Raw genomic sequence first — 18213 nt, 5'->3', positions numbered from 1 at the left:
CTCCTGCCTTGTCTCCTCTCTGCCCGTGGGTCCAGCTCGGTCCCGGCCTGGGCTGGGTCACAGGAGGGAGGCTGTACTCTGCCAGGCACCGAGTGGCCGTGTAAGTTCCTTATGGCTGCTGTAGCGAATTGGCACAAGTGTAGTGGCTTAAAAAAATTTATTATCTTACAGTTCTGGAGATAAAAAGTCCTAAAATTAAGGCTGGCACAGTGACTTACGCCCGTAATCCCAGCACTTTGGGAGGCTGAAGCGGCCGGATCCCCAACCACAGTGGTGTGTACCTGTAGTCCCAGGTACTTGGAAGGTTGAGGCAGGAGGATCACCTGAGCCCGGGAGGTCTGGGCTGCAATGAGCTGTGATTGCACCACTGCACTCCAGCGTGGGTAACAGGGTAAGGCCCTGTCTCGGAAAAAAAAAAAAAAAAGGCCAAAATTAAGGTGTCAGCAGGGCTGGTTCCCTCTGGAGACTTAGGTGTGAGTCTGTGTCCATGCCTTCTCCAGCTTCTCCAGGCCACCTGGATTTCAGCAGCTTGGCCTCTTCCTCTCTCGCACTTCCTCTCTCTCCCTCTCTCTCATCTCCTCCTGTGACTCTGACCCTGCTGCCTTCTCTTGTGAGGCTCCCTGTAATTACACTGGGCCCTCCCAGCAAACCCACAGTAACCATCATGTCCCTCACTGGGTCACATCTGCAAAGCCCTTTGCCGTGAAGGTAACAGTCACAGGTTCTGGGACTAGAACAGGCACATCTTGAGCGGGCACTCTTCTTTCTACCTCCTCGTTCACACTGGGTGGAATGGTTCATACGCCCAGCAGCCAGAATTGTCCTCTGAAGATGTGTCCTGAGGTCACCGCTCACCATGCACACAGGGCAGCTGGGAGGTGGAGCCGAAGGAGGAACCAGGTGGACCAGCCATTGACCAGAGCGGCATCCAGTCACCTGGTGTGGGTTTCACAGGTCCCACTGGTCCATAGGGGAGAAGTGCCCCCAGGGCAGAGGACATGGCTGGTCACACACGCCCAGAAGCCATGTGATGACCAGCTGTCCTGCCCACTGATCCCTGTGTATCTAGTTCAGATGGAATTGTCCCCAATCACAAATGTTTCACAGCAAGAGAAGAACTAGCCTTGGATTTAATGATCCATGCTACCCCAAGAAAATGAGAAAAGGAGAGAAGAAGCGTAAACCACAGGTGGGGGAAGCCCGCATATCAGAAAGAGAATTAACCTCGGAAAACAAGTCAAAATTCCATGTAATCTGGACGATTCACACCATCGTTTAATCCATTTGGCAATGATTCATTGCACACTCACTACACGTCACGCACTGAGGAAAAGGCAGGGGACGGAACAGACAAAAACCGCTGCCCCCAAGGATCTTACATTCTAACACGGGGGGGTGGGGCACGACGATGCCATCAATAAAACACCTGGTATACCGGCTGGCAGCAAGGGCAGCGGAGGGAAAGGAAGCCCGGGAAGGCAACAGCCTATGTGAGTGTGACTGCGTTTCTGAGCAGGGTACTCAGAAAGACCAGGTCTGAGAAGGTGAAGGTGGCCGAGGACACAGGCGGGGGAGGGCAGGGTTCAGCGGCAGCCTGTGAAGAAATTCCTTAAAAATCAATGATAAGGCCGGGCATAGTGGCTCAAACCTGTAATCTCAGCACTTTGAAAGGCTGAGGCAGGAATGATGGCAGCAGTGGCCCATCTAGAATGGCCGATGCCAAGATACTGGCCACAGCGGGGAGGCGTGGCTGGGCCTCCCACTCCATGGGGCAGGCAGGAACCCGGCCCTCCCAGGCACTGGGTTCATTTGCGTGCACCTCAACATTCCTGTGCTCTTTGGGGCCCAAGAAGCCCCCCCCACTCCCTGTGAGCTCGGAAGTACCTGCTCCTGCCCTCACTGCGGAGTCTGGCGCTCCCTGTAGCTGGAGCCAGGGCCCACAGTCCTCTCCCAGAGGCTTCCCCCGGCATGGTTGTGAGTCGGGCGAGGGGGGTGCCCCAGGCTGCCCCTGAGTGTTGGAACTGCAGGGGGAACTCACAGTGATATCGCCTCCCTGTGCCCCGGATGCCGGCCCGGGTACTGTGAGGGCCTAAAGCCTTCACCCCAGGCTGCAAGGAGATGCACAGGGCAGCAGGATGGCTGCAGGAGCAGCAGTGGCAGCAGTAGGTCCCCTGTGCCCCACATCCCCAAGGCTGCCTACTGTGCCACCTCCACCCTCGCACAGCTGGGCAAGACCCACTCCCAGGCCTGGAGCCCCCACAGCCGCCTCAACCTCGCTTCCTGCCGTGTCCCGGGAGCCCATGAGCACCCGGCTGAAGGCACAGCCAGGATTCATGGAACCAGCCCTGGAAGCATTGGGTTTATTTGTGCAGGGTGGGAGCACTGCAGGTGCAACCACAGCCGTCCAGGTTGCAGCTGTGGGCCCAGGCCTCCTGCTGGTCTTGGGGACCAGGGAGGACCCCCTAACACCACAGACTTGGGGGTGTCCCTGCTCCTGGCACCCACTCTGATCTTGGAGTGGGGTTGGGACCAAGCCCGGGTGCTGTTGCAGCCCAGCCAGCTGTGCACCCTCAGAGCAGTGCTGACACACCAGTCCCCTGCCATCTCAGCCCCTCCAGACTTTGGGCACCAATGAGTGTGGGAGGGAGGCCAAAATGGGGCTGGGGGCAGCTCAGTGCTGGCCTGTGGGCATCCCTTGGCACCAGCAGCCTGGGCACCATGGATGGCAGTGGGAGGCAGACAGGCTCCTGGGAGGCAAGAGGCAAGTCCCTGGTGAGGCTCCACCTTCAAGCCAGGGTGGGCCTGAAGGCTGGGGGCCACGCTGACACTCCCGAGGACCAGAGTGGGGACTTGTGGTGCCTTTTCCGGGCCCACCCATGGCTGCCCATGAACCACTAGGCACGAATTTCCTCCCCTCTGAGGCCCATAAAAGCCCCGGGTTCAGCCAGAGTGGAGAGGAGGACGGAGGGGACAGGATGGCCAGCTGCAGAGAGGAGCCACTTACTCCCAGCCTCCTCTCTGCTGAGAGCCTCTGAGCTGTTCTAACACTCAATAAAGCTCCTTTTTGTCTTGCTCACCCTCCACTTGTCTATGTACCTCATTCTTCCTGGACACAGGACAAGAACTTGGGCAAAGGTGCTCCCAGCCACAGAGGTTTCTGGTCAGAATAGCAACACCCCAAATATCCCATAACATTTTTGGGGGCTCGTCTGGGATCTGTGGAAGGGTGAGCAAAAGTGGGTCTTCTCTTTCTGTCCTTTCTTTGTGGTTCCTAAACTCCACAACAGCTGAAATGAAAGAAAAATACCAGGCCGCTATCAATCAGCTAAACGTGACGACTAGTCTCCAAGTGCCAGACTCAACACATGGGGGCCAGGCTTGCTGGGGAGGACACTGTCAAGCTCCCATCACCCTCAGGTGTTGGGAATGTTGGCTTTGTTCCAACCCAGTTTTCCTTCATGGAAGTCTAGCTGTCACGTGGGACCAGAAGGAGGTCCTAGGGCAACTGGGGGTATCTGGCTGAGGTTACCCCTTGGTGTTATCCAAAGGCCCCTGGACTGACTCCAGTCCCGGGTCTCCCATGAGGGTGTTGGCACGAGGACCTCCACTCTTTCCTATCGTTCTTTTCTTTCTTTCTTTTGTGACTGTCATGGTTCCTATCTCTTCTTTATGTATGATGTTAAATGTTAAGGATGTTGTTGGCCGGGCGCGGTGGCTCAAGCCTGTAATCCCAGCACTTTGGGAGGCCGAGACGGGCGGATCACGAGGTCAGGAGATCGAGACCATCCTGGCGAACACGGTGAAACCCCGTCTCTACTAAAAAATACAAAAAACTAGCCGGGCGAGGTGGCGGGCGCCTGTGGTCCCAGCTACTCGGGAGGCTGAGGCAGGAGAATGGCGTGAACCCGGGAGGCGGAGCTTGCAGTGAGCCGAGATCGCGCCACTGCACTCCAGCCTGGGCGACAGAGCGAGACTCCGTCTCAAAAAAAAAAAAAAAAAAAAAAAAAAAAAAAAAAAAAAAAGGATGTTGTTGCAAACCAGAAATATTACTGGGTAGAATGAGCATTTGGCTGAGTCATCTACAGATGAAGCTAAGTGTGCCTTGGTATCTGTATATAAATTTGTGGCAAAAATGTTCTTGTTATTTCCTTGGTCGCCAACTTGGTGCCAAACACCTTGAGACCCAGAAGAGAAGCATGGTCTCGGGAGGAAGCTTTTCTGTAAACGTGAGGGCCAGTGGTCTGAGGCCTCGTGTGTGCAGGCTTTCTTTGCTTTGCAGGGTAACTTGGACCTTTACCTCTGTTGTAGGATTGATCCAGCCCTCGTAGTGGCTGTCTCAGGAGAGGCTGCAAGAGGCAATCCCAGGGAAATAGAGAAGCAAACCCCTGAGGCACCTCCAGTGGAGGAATCAAACCCTTCGCTCCTCCCTATCCAGGTTCTCTCTCAATCTTTCCCCAGCCTAGAAATCCTCATTTTAGGCAGTTCCCAGTCAAATTAAGGGAGATCTTGGCAAGTTTTTAGATGGCCCTGACAGATAAATAGAGGCTTTCCAGAACCTAACCCAAGTATTTGAGCTCTCCTGGAAGGATGTCATGTTGCTTCTGAATCAAACCCTGACCACTTCTGAAAAGCAGGCCACCCCGCAACTGGCAGAGAATTTGGGGGATGAGCTGTATATCTTATCTAGGGCCAGGGAAGAGGAAACGCTTTATCCAATTGGAAAAATAGCAGTACCATTGGAGGACCCTAAATGAGACCCCAGTGATAAAATGGGAAAATGGAGGATGAAACACTTTCAGATGTGATACTGGAGGGCTTGTCAGGGACTGGGGCTGGGCCTCTCGATTGCACCAGGCTGGAGGGCTCTCGAGGGAATGGAACTGGGCCTCTCGATTGCACCAGGCTGTCCGTGGTAGAGCAGGGATTGGCCCCACTGCCTTCCCAGGGGATGGCAGCGGCCTTGGTGAAGGGTGGCTCTCTGTCTCCTGATTCAGTCAATGAACAGCTGGTGCTAGGGGATAAGGGGATGAGTTTATTGCACAGGCAGCCCCTGATGTCGGGGACATATAATAGGGAAGCAACAGCGGGAATGGGCTGTGGGACCAGATGGTACTTTGGGGGCATCCTGGCAGGGGCAACCTCGGTTTTTTGCAGTGGGGACCGGGAGGAAGTCCAGGAAAGAAAGGGAACGCAGAGGGTCTAATAGCCGCCCTGTGGGCTCATGGACCCCAGAATCCCTGGATACACCTGTGACTGCTGCAAAGGTGTTGGGCCAGGGCCCTTCAGGAGGGTTTCCAGACAGTGCAGGGAGGAGGGCCCTTCAGGAGGGTTTCCAGACAGTGCAGGGAGGCCACCTTGGCCCTGTCCAGTTTGCCTTGGGGACCACTGGAGGACAGACTGTCCCTGGAGACATGGGTTGCCAGACCTAGGGCCGGTCTCCCAAATGGTACAGCAGGACTGATGGGTTCCCAGGCTCCTCTCCCCAGCTCCAGTCGTCCAGACCACCACTGCCATTCAGGAGCCCCAGGGATTCTGGAGGAGGATGGACCACCTCCCGGACTCCAGAGCAGGCCTTTCAGTTCTCCTGTCCAATCTGGGCCCCACTCCCCATCTCTTGGCACAACTGTGAGTGGCATCTCAGGCCTCCTTCCTCCACCATGTCAGGAATCAATATAGTCTTGTGAATACGGGGAGCTTTTCTATGGAGGGTTTAATGTTTTTTCCTTTCAAAAGGCACCTTCTTAGGCCAGGCCCCCAGTTCCTGGGACTTCCTTCCTCCCCCTTGTTTGAGGAGGACGTGGCCCCACAGCTCCACCTGTTTATAACAGAAAAGCAGCAGAGGAGCTGCCACCACCTGTTAGTAGCTGCAATTTGGTGAGGGACACTTGGGACTAATTTAATGGGTCCCTACACCCTCCTGAGGCCAGACTCCAGGAGAGCCCCCGGGAGATGCCCCACCCGTCTCGGACATATGCGCCCTTCCCCAGAGCAGCGCCGGGGGCAAAGGAAGAGCCCGAGACTCATCTGATGAATGAGTGGATGGACGGATGGACAGACTGACCAACAGGGCGGCAGCGGATGGGGTGTGTGCAGACGAAAGGTGTCCCCCCAAGAGCCTACTGGGGCCGTACCCCTCAGCTGCCTTCCATGCCAAGGACCAAGGCCAGAGACCTCAGAGCTGCCCACCCACAGGCCCGGGGCAGGGGCAGGGGCCACACTCCGTAGGGTGAGGGGTGGTGCCCATAGGCAGCAGGGTAGGCTCCGTGGAGGGGCTGGGCCCTGGGCTGGACTTGGCTGGAGCCCAGGTCGGAAGGTTTGCAAAGCGTGGGCGCCAACAGGAAGCACCAGGACGCTTGCCTCTGGGTGAACTGTGCCCCCACACTGGGTCCATCAACCACCAAGGGGCCCCCCAATGCACTCCCCACCCCGCCGCTGCAGGCGGTGGAACCTGAGGCAGCCTCCCAAGCCTCTCTGTGCACCAGGACACTCCTGAATTCGGTTTTGACTATTATTTTGCTTCTAATGTCCTCACACCTTTCTCCCCAGATCCTCCCCCTTCTGCTCCTTAAGGCTCCCACCCCATCCCCCTCCACCCAGGCAGGCTCTGCCCTGTAGACTTGAGTCTGTGCCCTCCCACAACTCCAGGCATGCACCTGGCAGCTCCACCCCCGACCTGGGCCCAGCCCACCTTCTCTGTGAGTGCCTCCCATGCCCCCCACGCTGAGCCCATCGCACCCCGAAGCCCTCCTGCGCCCTCTCCCACCTCCTCTTGGGAGGTGATTGACAGGCCATCTGCCACCTGGGATCCAAGAGCAGTGCTCACTCACCCTTCGAGGCCCTCACGTTCCAGGTTCTCAACCTGATTGTGCACCCAGAGCGACCTGAGGCTACATGCAGATTCCAGGCCCCACAGACAACCGCCTCCTCCAGGAAGCCCACCACCAAGCCCTCGTCCAGGGCTCCTGTGCCAGGAACTGGCTCCAGGGAGAGCGAGACACTCGGGACTGGTCACAGGGCTCAGATAAGACTCCTCTGAGCCTGGGGCTGGAAGCTGCAGCGGTGGTCTAGCAGGCAACGCCATCCCTCTGGCCTGACTGCGGTGAGGGAAGGTGCACCCCAGATTCCTGGCTTTGCCAAAACTGTGCCTGGCAGGGACCACGCATCCTCAGGGAGGCGCCGCAGCTCTGGGGGTACACCTTCAGCCCTCTCTGCCAAGGGGAGGAGGGAAGGTCGGCAGAGGCCCTCCAGGCTGGCTTCCCCTGCCACGCAGCCCCGCCTGGCCTCTGCAGGGCCCCAGGTGGACCTGGGGTGGACCTGGATGCAGGGCGGGGCCCAGTCCATGCCAGGCACATACCTCCAGGCCCGCTCTGTGCCGCACAAACTTGTCTCCCAGGATTTTTCCACACGAAACCCGTCTCCCAGGGAATCAGCCAGTCTGATGAGCTGGGCGTTCCCACCCCGCCCTCCGGGGCCCCCACAGTCCTGTCCCACCGCAGAGGCTGCCCCGCATGCGCCAGGCCAGGGATGGAGCCCAGGACACCTCAGCTGTCAGCAGTGGCCTCTGGGATGAGCTGGGAGGCTGGCGGGATCCGGACCACGGGCAGGGTAGGTCTCCCACCCCTGCCCCACCACCCCGACCCCACCTGGTGGCCCAGCCCAGGCCTGGCCTGTCCTTTCAGTGGGCCCTCCCCTCCCCCTTTAGCCCCCAACGCTGATTTCCGACTCCCACCTCTAGCTTCCTCCCCCTCAGCACTGACCTCACCCTTAATGCTGCCTCCTAACCCTGGATCCACCCTCACTGAGGGGAAGGGTATGCCTGAGAGGAGAGCCCAGAGCCCGGGTCCAGGGTCCAGAGAGAGGCAGAGGCTGTCAGAGGAGCTCGTGAGAGAAGCCCAGGGGTTGTCAAGATGTTCAGCTCCCACCCCCAGCCCTCCTAGGCTTATCCCCACCCCCCCATCTACCAGGGGCCTGTCCCGGAGGCCAGAGGGCCTCAGAACCTGCCTGCTGGCTCCACTGGCTGTGGTGCTCGAAGGAGACCTTCTGAGCACAAGCCCTGCTTGGTCTGGGCCTCCCCCGCCACCCCACCCCCACCCTCACTCCCTCTCCATCCCGGCCTCTGCTCTCCCAGACCCCCTGGTTCTTCCCCGCACACCCCACCCTCGCTCCCGCTCCATCCCGGCCTCTGCTCTCCCAGACCCCCTGGTTCTTCAGCGCACACCGCTCCTGCCCCAGCCTGGCATGCGCTGACAGGAGTGCAGGCCCCTCTGAGTCAACCCCCTGGGGCAGCCCCGCCCCCCTGCACCCTGACTCATGTGCTGGGAACGGCCTCCCACCCCAGGGCCTGGGGGGCAGGAGCAGTGGTCCCAGGGTCCCAGAAGCCAGAGAGGGTCAAGTCAGCCCTTTGGAGGCCTCTGTGGGGGGTGAGGGGGTCCTGAGGGTGAGTTCCAGGGTCTGCAGGCCTCGGGGGAGGGCTGGTCCATCCACATGCTTCCTGGTGGGAGGGGGCTCTCTGGGTTCCAAGCACCAGGGCCTCCATGGAGTCCGGTTGGACCCTAAAGCTCCGTCCCTCCATCCTGTGTCCTGACCCCGGCACTGACCCCTGGCTCCCCACAGTGTCTCCTGCCAACCCCTTCCTAGGCCTCATCCCCGCCTCACCAGCAAGGCTGGGCTACCGTGGAGGCTGTCTGGTCCTTGGAGCTGCCTAGGGCCCTAGACCCCCCAGGGGGTGGGACACCCTCCCCTTCATGCTGGGGGTGGCAGGACATAGGCCCCCTCAGGACCTCTGCCCTTCCCGACACTCAGGACACAGAGGGCCCCTCTGTCCCAGCCCCACGACAGAGGGCTCGGTCCGGCCTTTACAGGCTGAGAACAAGAAGGACCCAGGGCCCCCGTGGCCCTGCCATGGGATGGGAGAAAAGGAGGCAGGAGGCCAGGCTGGGACCTGGGGCCATGCAGGGCCTGTTCTTCCGCCCAAATTCCACCTTAAGCAGGCGGTGGCCCCTCCCTCCCACCTGGCCAGGTGTCCCCGCCCCCAGCTGCGCTCAGGGCTGGGCAGGCGTCTGTCTCCAGGCGGCTCTGGGTGAGGCTGGCGGGGCGGGGACTTCAGGGAGAGGGCCTGGAGGGACAGGACGTGAAGATAGTTGAGTTTGGAGGCGGCCGCCAGGCCCAGGCCCGGTGGACCTGCCGCCATGCAGGATGGTAACTTCCTGCTGTCGGCCCTGCAGCCTGAGGCCGGTGTGTGCTCCCTGGCGCTGCCCTCTGACCTGCAGCTGGACCGCCGGGGCGCCGAGGGGCCGGAGGCCGAGCGGCTGCGGGCAGCCCGCGTCCAGGAGCAGGTCCGCGCCCGCCTCTTGCAGCTGGGACAGCAGCCGCGGCACAACGGGGCCGCTGAGCCCGAGCCTGAGGCGGAGACTGCCAGAGGTAGGCCAAGGCACAAGGCAGGTGCCGGGCAGAGGGGACCGCGGCGGGGACGATGGTGGCAGAGAGAGGTGTCTGCGGGCGGAGGTGGTAGGGCGAGGGCAGAGGCCGCAGTGAGGCTGGCTCCTGACTCACCAGGCCTCACACTGAGTCACGCACCCCGCCCCAGCGGGCGTGGGGAGAAGCCATGGGTGGGGCTCCCCATCCAAGCAAGGACCCCCGGGTCCTCCAGGGACAGAGCCTGGCCAGGCCCCACCTGTGTCCTCAGCCTAGAGCCTCCCCCGTGGGGGATGACAGGGAAGGCTGGCACATGGCAGGCGGGCCAGGCCCCTCAATCGGCAAACCCGGAACACGCACGCGACTGCCCCAGAAGCACAGGCTCACGCACGGTCTCAGGGACACCCAGACACCCACGCTTCTCCCACACTTCATGGGAATGAGCAGAACAGGAAAGCGGGGAGAGGTGTGGGGGGGCTGGGAAGTCCTGGAGGAAAGCCAGGCCTGTCTGGACCAGGGGCTCCCTGAGGAATTAGAGGGGAGGGCCCCGCTGGAGTGACCCAGATTTCTCTGTGGGAACAGCAGGTGGAGGAGCACCCCTCGGTGCCAGCCAGACCCACCTGTGGCGGAATCCTGGCCCCATTCACGCGAGTGCGTGTGCATGCGTGTGAGTGTGAGTGACAGGAGCACACAGATGCTGTGGTTGAGGGCAGTGGTTCTAGAACGTCATTTCCTCCTTCGCCAGCTACAGCAACAGGGATTAAGGTCAGACAGTAAGAGGAACCTCCCAGAATGCCAGGGACCCAGATGCCAGTTCATCGTGGTGTTTAGAGGGGACCCCCAGGACTGGTCTCCAGCTACTGGCCGGGGGGAAGTGAAGGTCGCCCAGCGGAGGGGCCGGCCCGGCGGCCTGGACTGTGGGGTCCTCCCTCCAGGGGCCTCAGCCTTGCTGGTGACCAAGTCGGGTGCCCAGGGGTCATGGGGTGGAGGACGGTGAGGGAAGGGTTAATTACCACCCTGGCTACCCTGCCAATTAGAGGGGGGTGGATTATAATTGGGGGGTGGGGGTGAGGTCCCCAGGCTGGGGCGTGCCCCTACTCCGGGCTGGGCCTCACCAGCGTCAGAGAGTTAATAGCCCCGGCCCAGAAGCCCCATTAACCAGGGTGGGTCTGGGGCCCCTGCTGTGGGGGTGTCCCCAGCAGAGTATCCAGCTCTGGGCAGAGTTGTGGGAGGGCCACGGCCCCCTTCCCTGTACCCCACACTGAGCCCCGCAGCCAGTGGTCGCTCTGCTGGGCCTTCTCATGCCCCCGCCATCAGCCCGTCCTCTCTGCACCCACCCACGAGTCCATCCCTCTCCCCACTCACCATTCACCTGCGGGACCCACCATTGTCGCCGGCTCTCCCACCCCTCCGTCCACCACTCTGTCCATCCTTCCAACAGTCACAGCAGCCCTCCCATCCTCCTCCTGCCTGTCTCTCCATCCACCCTCCGCCCACCCGCCTGTCTGTCCACTCACTGTGGAGTCGGGCTGACGCAGCTGCCCTTGGCGTGTGTGTGGCTGGACGGGGTGGGTGTGGCCCCTGCCTCGGGCTCTGCCGGGTGGGAGAGAGCACTGCAACAGGGCATACTGGTCCAGGGAGACAGTGTCACTCTCCTGTGACTGGGCACAGATGAGATTTGGGCACAGGAGGGGCTCAAAAGGAGTCAGTGTGAGTTGGGGCAGGCCAGGTTGGCTTCCTGGAGGAGGAGGCTGGGTGCTGTACCATGGCAGGGATTGGAGAACTGATGTCAGAGTCCCTGGCACATTCCTCCAGGCGACCAGGAGGTCAGTGGGTGAGCGCATCTGCCTTCTTGGGCAGAGGAGGCACAGCTGGGGGGTGGGCTGTGGAAGGTGGACCACCAGGGCTGACATGTGAGGAGACCAGGCCATGGCAGGAATGGGGAGGCCCTGGCCCTGAAGCCCCTGGCCTCCCTGCCCTGGATTGGAGGCTGCTCCTGGGGTTGTGAATAGCGATGGAGTGGGGAGGAGGCAGGAGGCCGGGGCTTTGCTGTGTGGCAGAGCTGGGCTACCACCGTCCCTCTCCGCAGGCACATCCAGGGGGCAGTACCACACCCTGCAGTCTGGCTTCAGCTCTCGCTCTCAGGGCCTGAGTGGGGACAAGACCTCGGTGAGCAATGGGCCCAGCCCGAGGGGGACGATCTGAGCTCTGCAGTTCGGAGAGGGGGAGGCTCTGCGGCAGGGCTGGACACAGGTGAGCCCAGGCACGTCCTTACCGCCCCCTCTCGACCCACAGGGCTTCCGGCCCATCGCCAAGCCAGCCTACAGCCCAGCCTCCTGGTCCTCCCGCTCCGCCGTAGACCTGAGCTGCAGTCGGCGGCTGAGTTCCGCCCACAACGGGGGCAGCGCCTTTGGGGCCGCTGGGTACGGGGGTGCTCAGCCCACCCCTCCCATGCCCGCCAGGCCTGTGTCCTTCCACGAGCGCAGTGGAGTTGGCAGCCGGGCCGACTATGACACACTGTCCCTGCGCTCGCTGCGGCTGGGGTCTGGGGGCCTGGACGACCGCTACAGCGTGGTGTCTGAGCAGCTGGAGCCTGCAGCCACCTCCACCTACAGGGGCTTTGCCTACGAGCGCCAGGCCAGCTCCAGCGCGAGCCGGGCAGGGGGGCTGGACTGGCCCGAGGCCACCGAGGTTTCCCCGAGCCGGACCATCCGTGCCCCTGCCATGCGGACCCTGCAGCGATTCCAGAGCAGCCACCGGAGCCGCGGGGTAGGTGGGGCAGCGCCGGGGGCCATCCTGGAGCCTGTGGCCCGAGCGCCATCTGTGCGCAGCCTCAGCCTGGCTGACTCGGGCCACCTGCCGGACGTGCGTGGGTTCAATAGCTACTGTGGCCACCGAACCCTGCAGAGACTCAGCAGCGGGTGAGTGTCTGGGCCTGGCACAGGGAGGGGGCTTCTGCCACAGGCCCAGCCTGAACCCAAAGTTAGCCTGACCCTTGACCCCTGGCTCTGCAGTTTTGATGACATTGACCTGCCCTCAGCAGTCAAGTACCTCATGGCTTCAGACCCCAACCTGCAGGTGCTGGGAGCGGCCTACATCCAGCACAAGTGCTACAGTGATGCAGCGGCCAAGAAGCAGGTGACCACCCGACCACCCACTCACTGCCCCTGGTGACCTCCCTCAGGGCCCCACCACCTCCCACTGACCTCTGCTCACTGACCACCCCTCCTGGTCCCCAAGCTGACCAGGCAGACCCCACTGTGTCCAGAGTCCCCTCAGCAGAGGAAGAGCAGTAGGGTACAGTTTGGATACACGTGCATCACCTGCATACATCTGCATACACTTGTGTTACCTCCATACACCCGCATACACCTGCATCACCTCCATATACCCGCATACACCTTCGTCACCTCCATACACCCGCATACACCTGCGTCACCTCCATACACCCGCATACACCTGCGCCACCTCCATACACCCGCGTCACCTCCATACACCCGCATACATCTGCGTCACCTCCATACACCCGCATACACCTGCGTCACCTCCATACACCCCTATACACCTGCGTCACCTCCATACACCCGTATACACCTGCGTCACCTCCGTACACCTGTAGACACCTGCATCCCCTGCATATCTACATCTACGCACCTGGACACATCTGCACACACGTGTATAGTCTGCATCCATCCACATGCATCTGTGCGCCCCCATATGCCTCTGCCCGCAGGCCCGCAGCCTTCAGGCCGTGCCTAGGCTGGTGAAGCTCTTCAACCACGCCAACCAGGAAGTGCAGCGCCACGCCACGGGTGCCATGCGCAACCTCATCTACGACAATGCCGACAACAAGCTGGCCCTGGTGGAGGAGAACGGCATCTTTGAGCTGCTGCGGACACTGCGGGAGCAGGACGATGAGCTTCGAAAAAACGTCACAGGTGCTGCCTGTCCCCTCCTCCACCTGTCCTTCCTCCACCTATCCCCCTCCACCTGTCCTCCATCTACCTGTCCTCCATCTACCCCCTCCTCCACCTGTCCTTCCTCCATCTACCGCCCCTCTGCCTTCCCCCCTCCACCTGTCCCCCTCCTCCATCTGTCCCCCCTCCTCCACCTGTCCCCCCTCCTCCACCTGTCCTTCCTCCATCTCCCCCCTCCTCCACCTGCCCCCTCCACCTGTCCTCCATCTACCCCCTCCTCTACCTGCCCCCCTCCACCTGTCCTCCATCTACCCCCTCCTCCTGTCCCCCTCCACCTGTCCTCCATCTACCCCTCCTCCACCTGTCCTTCCTCCATCTGTCCCTTCCTCCATCTACCCCCTCCTCCCCCTGCCCCCCTCCACCTGCCTCCCCTCCACCTGTCCCCCCCCTCCACCTGTCCTTCCTCCACCTGTCCTCCATCTACCTGTGCTCCATCTACCCCCTCCTCCACCTGTCCTTCCTCCATCTACCCCCCTCTGCCTTCCCCCCTCCACCTGTCCCCCTCCCCCACCTGTCCTTCCTCCATCTACCCCCCTCCACCTGTCCCCCCTCCTCCACCTGTCCCCCCCTCCACCTGTCCCCCCTCCTCCACCTGCCCCCTCCTCCATCTACCCCCTCCTCCACCTGCCCCCCCTCTGCCTTCCCCCCTCCCCCTGCCCCCTCCACCTGTCCCCCATCTACCCCCTCCTCCACCTGTCCTTCCTCCATCTACCCCTCCTCCACCTGTCCCCCCTCTGCCTTCCCCCCTCCACCTGTCCCCCCTCTGCCTTCCCCCCTCCCCCTCCCCCTGCCCCCATCTACCCCCTCCTCCACTTGCCCCCCTCCCCCTGCCCCCTCCCCCTGCCCCCTCCACCTGTCCCCCCTCTGCCTTCCCCCCTCCACCTGTCCCCCGCTCCCCCCATGTCCTTCCTCCTCCACCTGCCCCCTCCGCCTATCCTCCCACTTGTTCCCCCTCCTCCACCTGTCCCCCTTTTCTGCCTGTCCCCCTCCTCCTGTCCCTCCTCTGCCTGTCCTCTCTCCTCTGTTCTGATCCCTCCACCCCATTTGGTTCCCTTCTGTCCCTTTGTCCCTTTTGCTGGCCATGTTTCTACTTGGGCCTCCCCTGCCCGCCTCTTTCCTGGACCCCTGGCCACTCTGTCCTGTGGCTTTGTCTCCTTGGAGCCACCTCCCGCACCAAGCCTGCTCACCACACCCCACATTTTGTCCCCTTTTGCTTGGTCCCAGCTCTATCACCCCAAATGCCACCCCAGGGTCTCCCCAGCAGGGCTTGTGGGTGAGGCACAGAACACCAGGCCAGCCCCTGGGGAGAGGCAGGACCTCCTCACTCCATGCCCAGAAAAGCAGAGGGGGTTGGAGGGCAGACACTGAGAGCAGCCTCCCCCGTGGTCCAGGGATCCTGTGGAACCTCTCATCCAGTGACCACCTGAAGGACCGCCTGGCCAGAGACACGCTGGAGCAGCTCACTGACCTGGTGTTGAGCCCCCTGTCGGGGGCTGGGGGTCCCCCCCTCATCCAGCAGAACGCCTCGGAGGCGGAGATTTTCTACAATGCCACCGGCTTCCTCAGGTGCGCCAGCCTGGGGCAGTGAGGCAGTGGGGTGGGGACTGCGGGCAGGTTCATTGTAGGGACTCCACCTGGCCTGGCGTTCACAGCCCCACACACCGCACGCCCCGCACTGGGGGATGGGCGTGCAAGGACCCAGGATGGGATGGGACAGGGCCTGGGATGGGGGGTCCCTGGGGGGCTCTGATCCGCCTCGGTCCCCAGGAACCTCAGCTCAGCCTCTCAGGCCACTCGCCAGAAGATGCGGGAGTGCCACGGGCTGGTGGACGCCCTGGTCACCTACATCAACCATGCTCTGGACGTGGGCAAATGCGAGGACAAGGTGAGGGGCGCGGTGCGGGCGGGGGGGGGGCCGTGCACCCCGGGCCGCCGCCCTGACCCGCGCCCCTGCCCGCAGAGCGTGGAGAACGCGGTGTGCGTGCTGCGGAACCTGTCCTACCGCCTGTACGACGAGATGCCGCCGTCCGCGCTGCAGCGGCTGGAGGGTCGCGGCCGCAGGGACCTGGCCGGGGCGCCGCCGGGAGAGGTGGTGGGCTGCTTCACGCCGCAGAGCCGGAGGCTGCGCGAGGTGGGCACCAGCCTGGGCGGGGCGTGGGGGTGTGCTGCGACCCCGGCCCCACTGACCCCGCCCCGCTCACCCCGCCCAGCTCACCCTGCCCCGCTCACCCTGGCCCCTGACTCCAGCCCCGCTCACCCCGCCCCGCTCACCCCGCCCCGCTCACCTTGCCCCGCTCACCCCGGCCCTGCTCACTCCAGCCCCGCTGACCCCGGCCCCACTGACCCCGCCCCGCTCACCCCGCCCCGCTCACCCTGCCCCGCTCACCCTGGCCCCTGACTCCAGCCCCGCTCACCCCGCCCCGCTCACCCCGCCCCGCTCACCTTGCCCGGCTCACCCCGCCCCGCTGACTCCAGCCCCGCTGACCCCGACCCCGCTGACTCCCCCCGCTCCGGCGCAGCTGCCCCTCGCCGCCGATGCGCTCACCTTCGCAGAGGTGTCCAAGGACCCCAAGGGCCTCGAGTGGCTGTGGAGCCCCCAGATCGTGGGGCTGTACAACCGGCTGCTGCAGCGCTGCGAGCTCAACCGGCACACGACAGAGGCCGCCGCCGGGGCGCTGCAGAACATCACGGCAGGCGACCGCAGGGTGGGGCACCCAACCCAGACCCGAGGGGCTCCCAGGGGTTCATGCTGTGGGGGGGGGGGGGGGAGGGGAAAGGGGGGGGGGAGGAGGTAGGGGACGCAGGGGGCCCGCGGAGCCTCTGAGGTCAGTGTCCCAGTGGGGCAGGCCTTGGGCCCTGGGAGGACTGGAAGTTCTGCCCTGGGTTTGAAGGGAGGCACCTGATCCAGGCTGCGGATGATGTCCCCAACTGGGGGGCAAAGGCGGAAGCAGAGGCCCCCCTGAGGGTGGCAGGAGGATGCAGCGACCCCATTGTCGCAGGACTCCCCCAGGTGAGGGTCTGAGGCCTCCAGTCACGGCTCACACCCTCCCTCCCCACAGTGGGCGGGGGTGCTGAGCCGCCTGGCCCTGGAGCAGGAGCGTATCCTGAACCCCCTGCTAGACCGTGTCCGGACCGCAGACCACCACCAGCTGCGCTCACTGACCGGCCTCATCCGAAACCTGTCTCGGAATGCTAGGAACAAGGACGAGATGTGTGAGTCAGGCAGACCCTCGTCCCCACCCTGCTGGGCCCACACATCAATTTTGTCTTTACATGTGGGCTTCAGGCCACTGGGGTCAGTCCAGCTCCCTGAGGGAGGCAGGGGACCCCAGGTGCCCAGGTGGCCGGGAGTAGGAGTGTAGACTGACCCCCGGCCTCCCACAGCCACGAAGGTGGTGAGCCACCTGATCGAGAAGCTGCCGGGCAGCGTGGGTGAGAAATCGCCCCCAGCCGAGGTGCTGGTCAACATCATAGCTGTGCTCAACAACCTGGTGGTGGCCAGCCCCATTGCCGCCCGAGACCTGCTGTACTTTGACGGGCTCCGAAAGCTCATCTTCATCAAGAAGAAGCGGGACAGGTAGGGGCTGACCCAGGCATTCAGCAGCCTGGCCAGGGGTCCTCCCAGCCCACCCTGCTTCCTGGCTGTGTGTCCCCTCCTGACTCCCCTCCACCCTCAGCCCCGACAGTGAGAAGTCCTCCCGGGCAGCGTCCAGCCTCCTGGCCAACCTGTGGCAGTACAGCAAGCTCCACCGTGACTTCCGGGCGGTACGTCTCCCGAGCCCAGAGCGAGCAGGGACCCGGGTGCAGGGCATGGGATGCCGGGGGAGGGTCACAGAAACCCACGTGAAGCAGACAGTGAAGAGGCCAATGGGAGAATGGAGACCAGGGACCCAGAGGGGAAGGGTCTGGGCCACACCCCGCACACTGCAGGAGGGACAGAGGGCAGAGGGCTGCACGGGCAGACATGCACCCTGACCTTGGGCCTCTCTCCACTGTAGAAGGGCTATCGGAAGGAGGACTTCCTGGGCCCATAGGTGAAGCCTCCTGGAGGAGGAGAAGGTGACGTGGCCCAGCGTCCGAGGGACAGACTCAGCTCCAGGCTGCTGGGCGGCCCAGCCTGGAGGAGAAGGCTGATGACCGAGGGGCCCCTCGCTAGGACCCCTGTGTGCACCTTTGAGAGTCCTGGGCCACCAGGAGGGGCAGGGGCTTATAGCTGGGGACTTGGCTTCCGCAGGGCAGGGGTGGGGCAGGGCTCGAGGCTGCTCTGGGGTATGGGGTGGTGATCCAGTCACATTGGCAGAGGTGGGGCTGGCCGTAGCCTGGCAGTATCTTGGGATAGCCAGCACTGGGAATAAAGATGGCCATGAACAGTCACTGCCCTGTGTCCTTCCATGGCTGGCCCGACCCTGTGGCTGGCAGCATGATCCTGGGACGTGAGGTGTCCCCAGGCACCCCCCTGCTCCTGAGGACACCCACCCCCTGGGCTCACACACAAGCCTCCCAAGGTCAGAAGATGCAGGACACGGAGAGCCCAGCAGAGGGACAGCTGACACCTCAGGGCCGAGAGGGGACAGGGTGGGCAGCAGGTACACCACAGACACAGATGGAGCAGAGCTGGGGACCTCAAGAGCAGAGGGTGACCGGAGTGGGAAGAGGGGGGCTGCCTCGTGGGCTATACTCATTCAGTAAAAGAACCCAACTCCCTCTCCGCCCACCTTGGGCCCGGAGTTGCCTGGACCAGGGGCTCTCACACTGGCTGCCTGAGGTCTGGGGGCGAGTAGGCTCTCGGACACCTCCATCCATCTCACCCAGTGCCAGGCCA

General features: G+C 62.8%; 1 protein-coding gene across 1 annotated transcript; it reads left to right on the top strand.

The window, feature by feature from the left end:
- The first annotated feature begins 7501 nt into the window (after positions 1–7501).
- On the top strand, positions 7502–17765 carry PKP3 (plakophilin 3). Its single transcript, XM_025356178.1, has 14 exons — positions 7502–7605; positions 9225–9420; positions 11504–11583; positions 11710–12335; positions 12429–12552; positions 13148–13352; positions 14783–14957; positions 15159–15276; positions 15352–15522; positions 15911–16096; positions 16451–16604; positions 16776–16968; positions 17069–17156; positions 17390–17765. The coding sequence occupies exons 1-14, from the start codon at positions 7525–7527 to the stop codon at positions 17423–17425; spliced, it is 2433 nt and encodes an 810-aa protein (XP_025211963.1). The 5' UTR covers positions 7502–7524; the 3' UTR covers positions 17426–17765.
- Positions 17766–18213: the final 448 nt, after the last annotated feature.

This window comes from Theropithecus gelada, chromosome 14 (genome assembly GCF_003255815.1).
Source record: "Theropithecus gelada isolate Dixy chromosome 14, Tgel_1.0, whole genome shotgun sequence".
NCBI lineage: Eukaryota > Metazoa > Chordata > Mammalia > Primates > Cercopithecidae > Theropithecus > Theropithecus gelada.
This window is presented reverse-complemented; position numbering and strand designations above follow the sequence as displayed.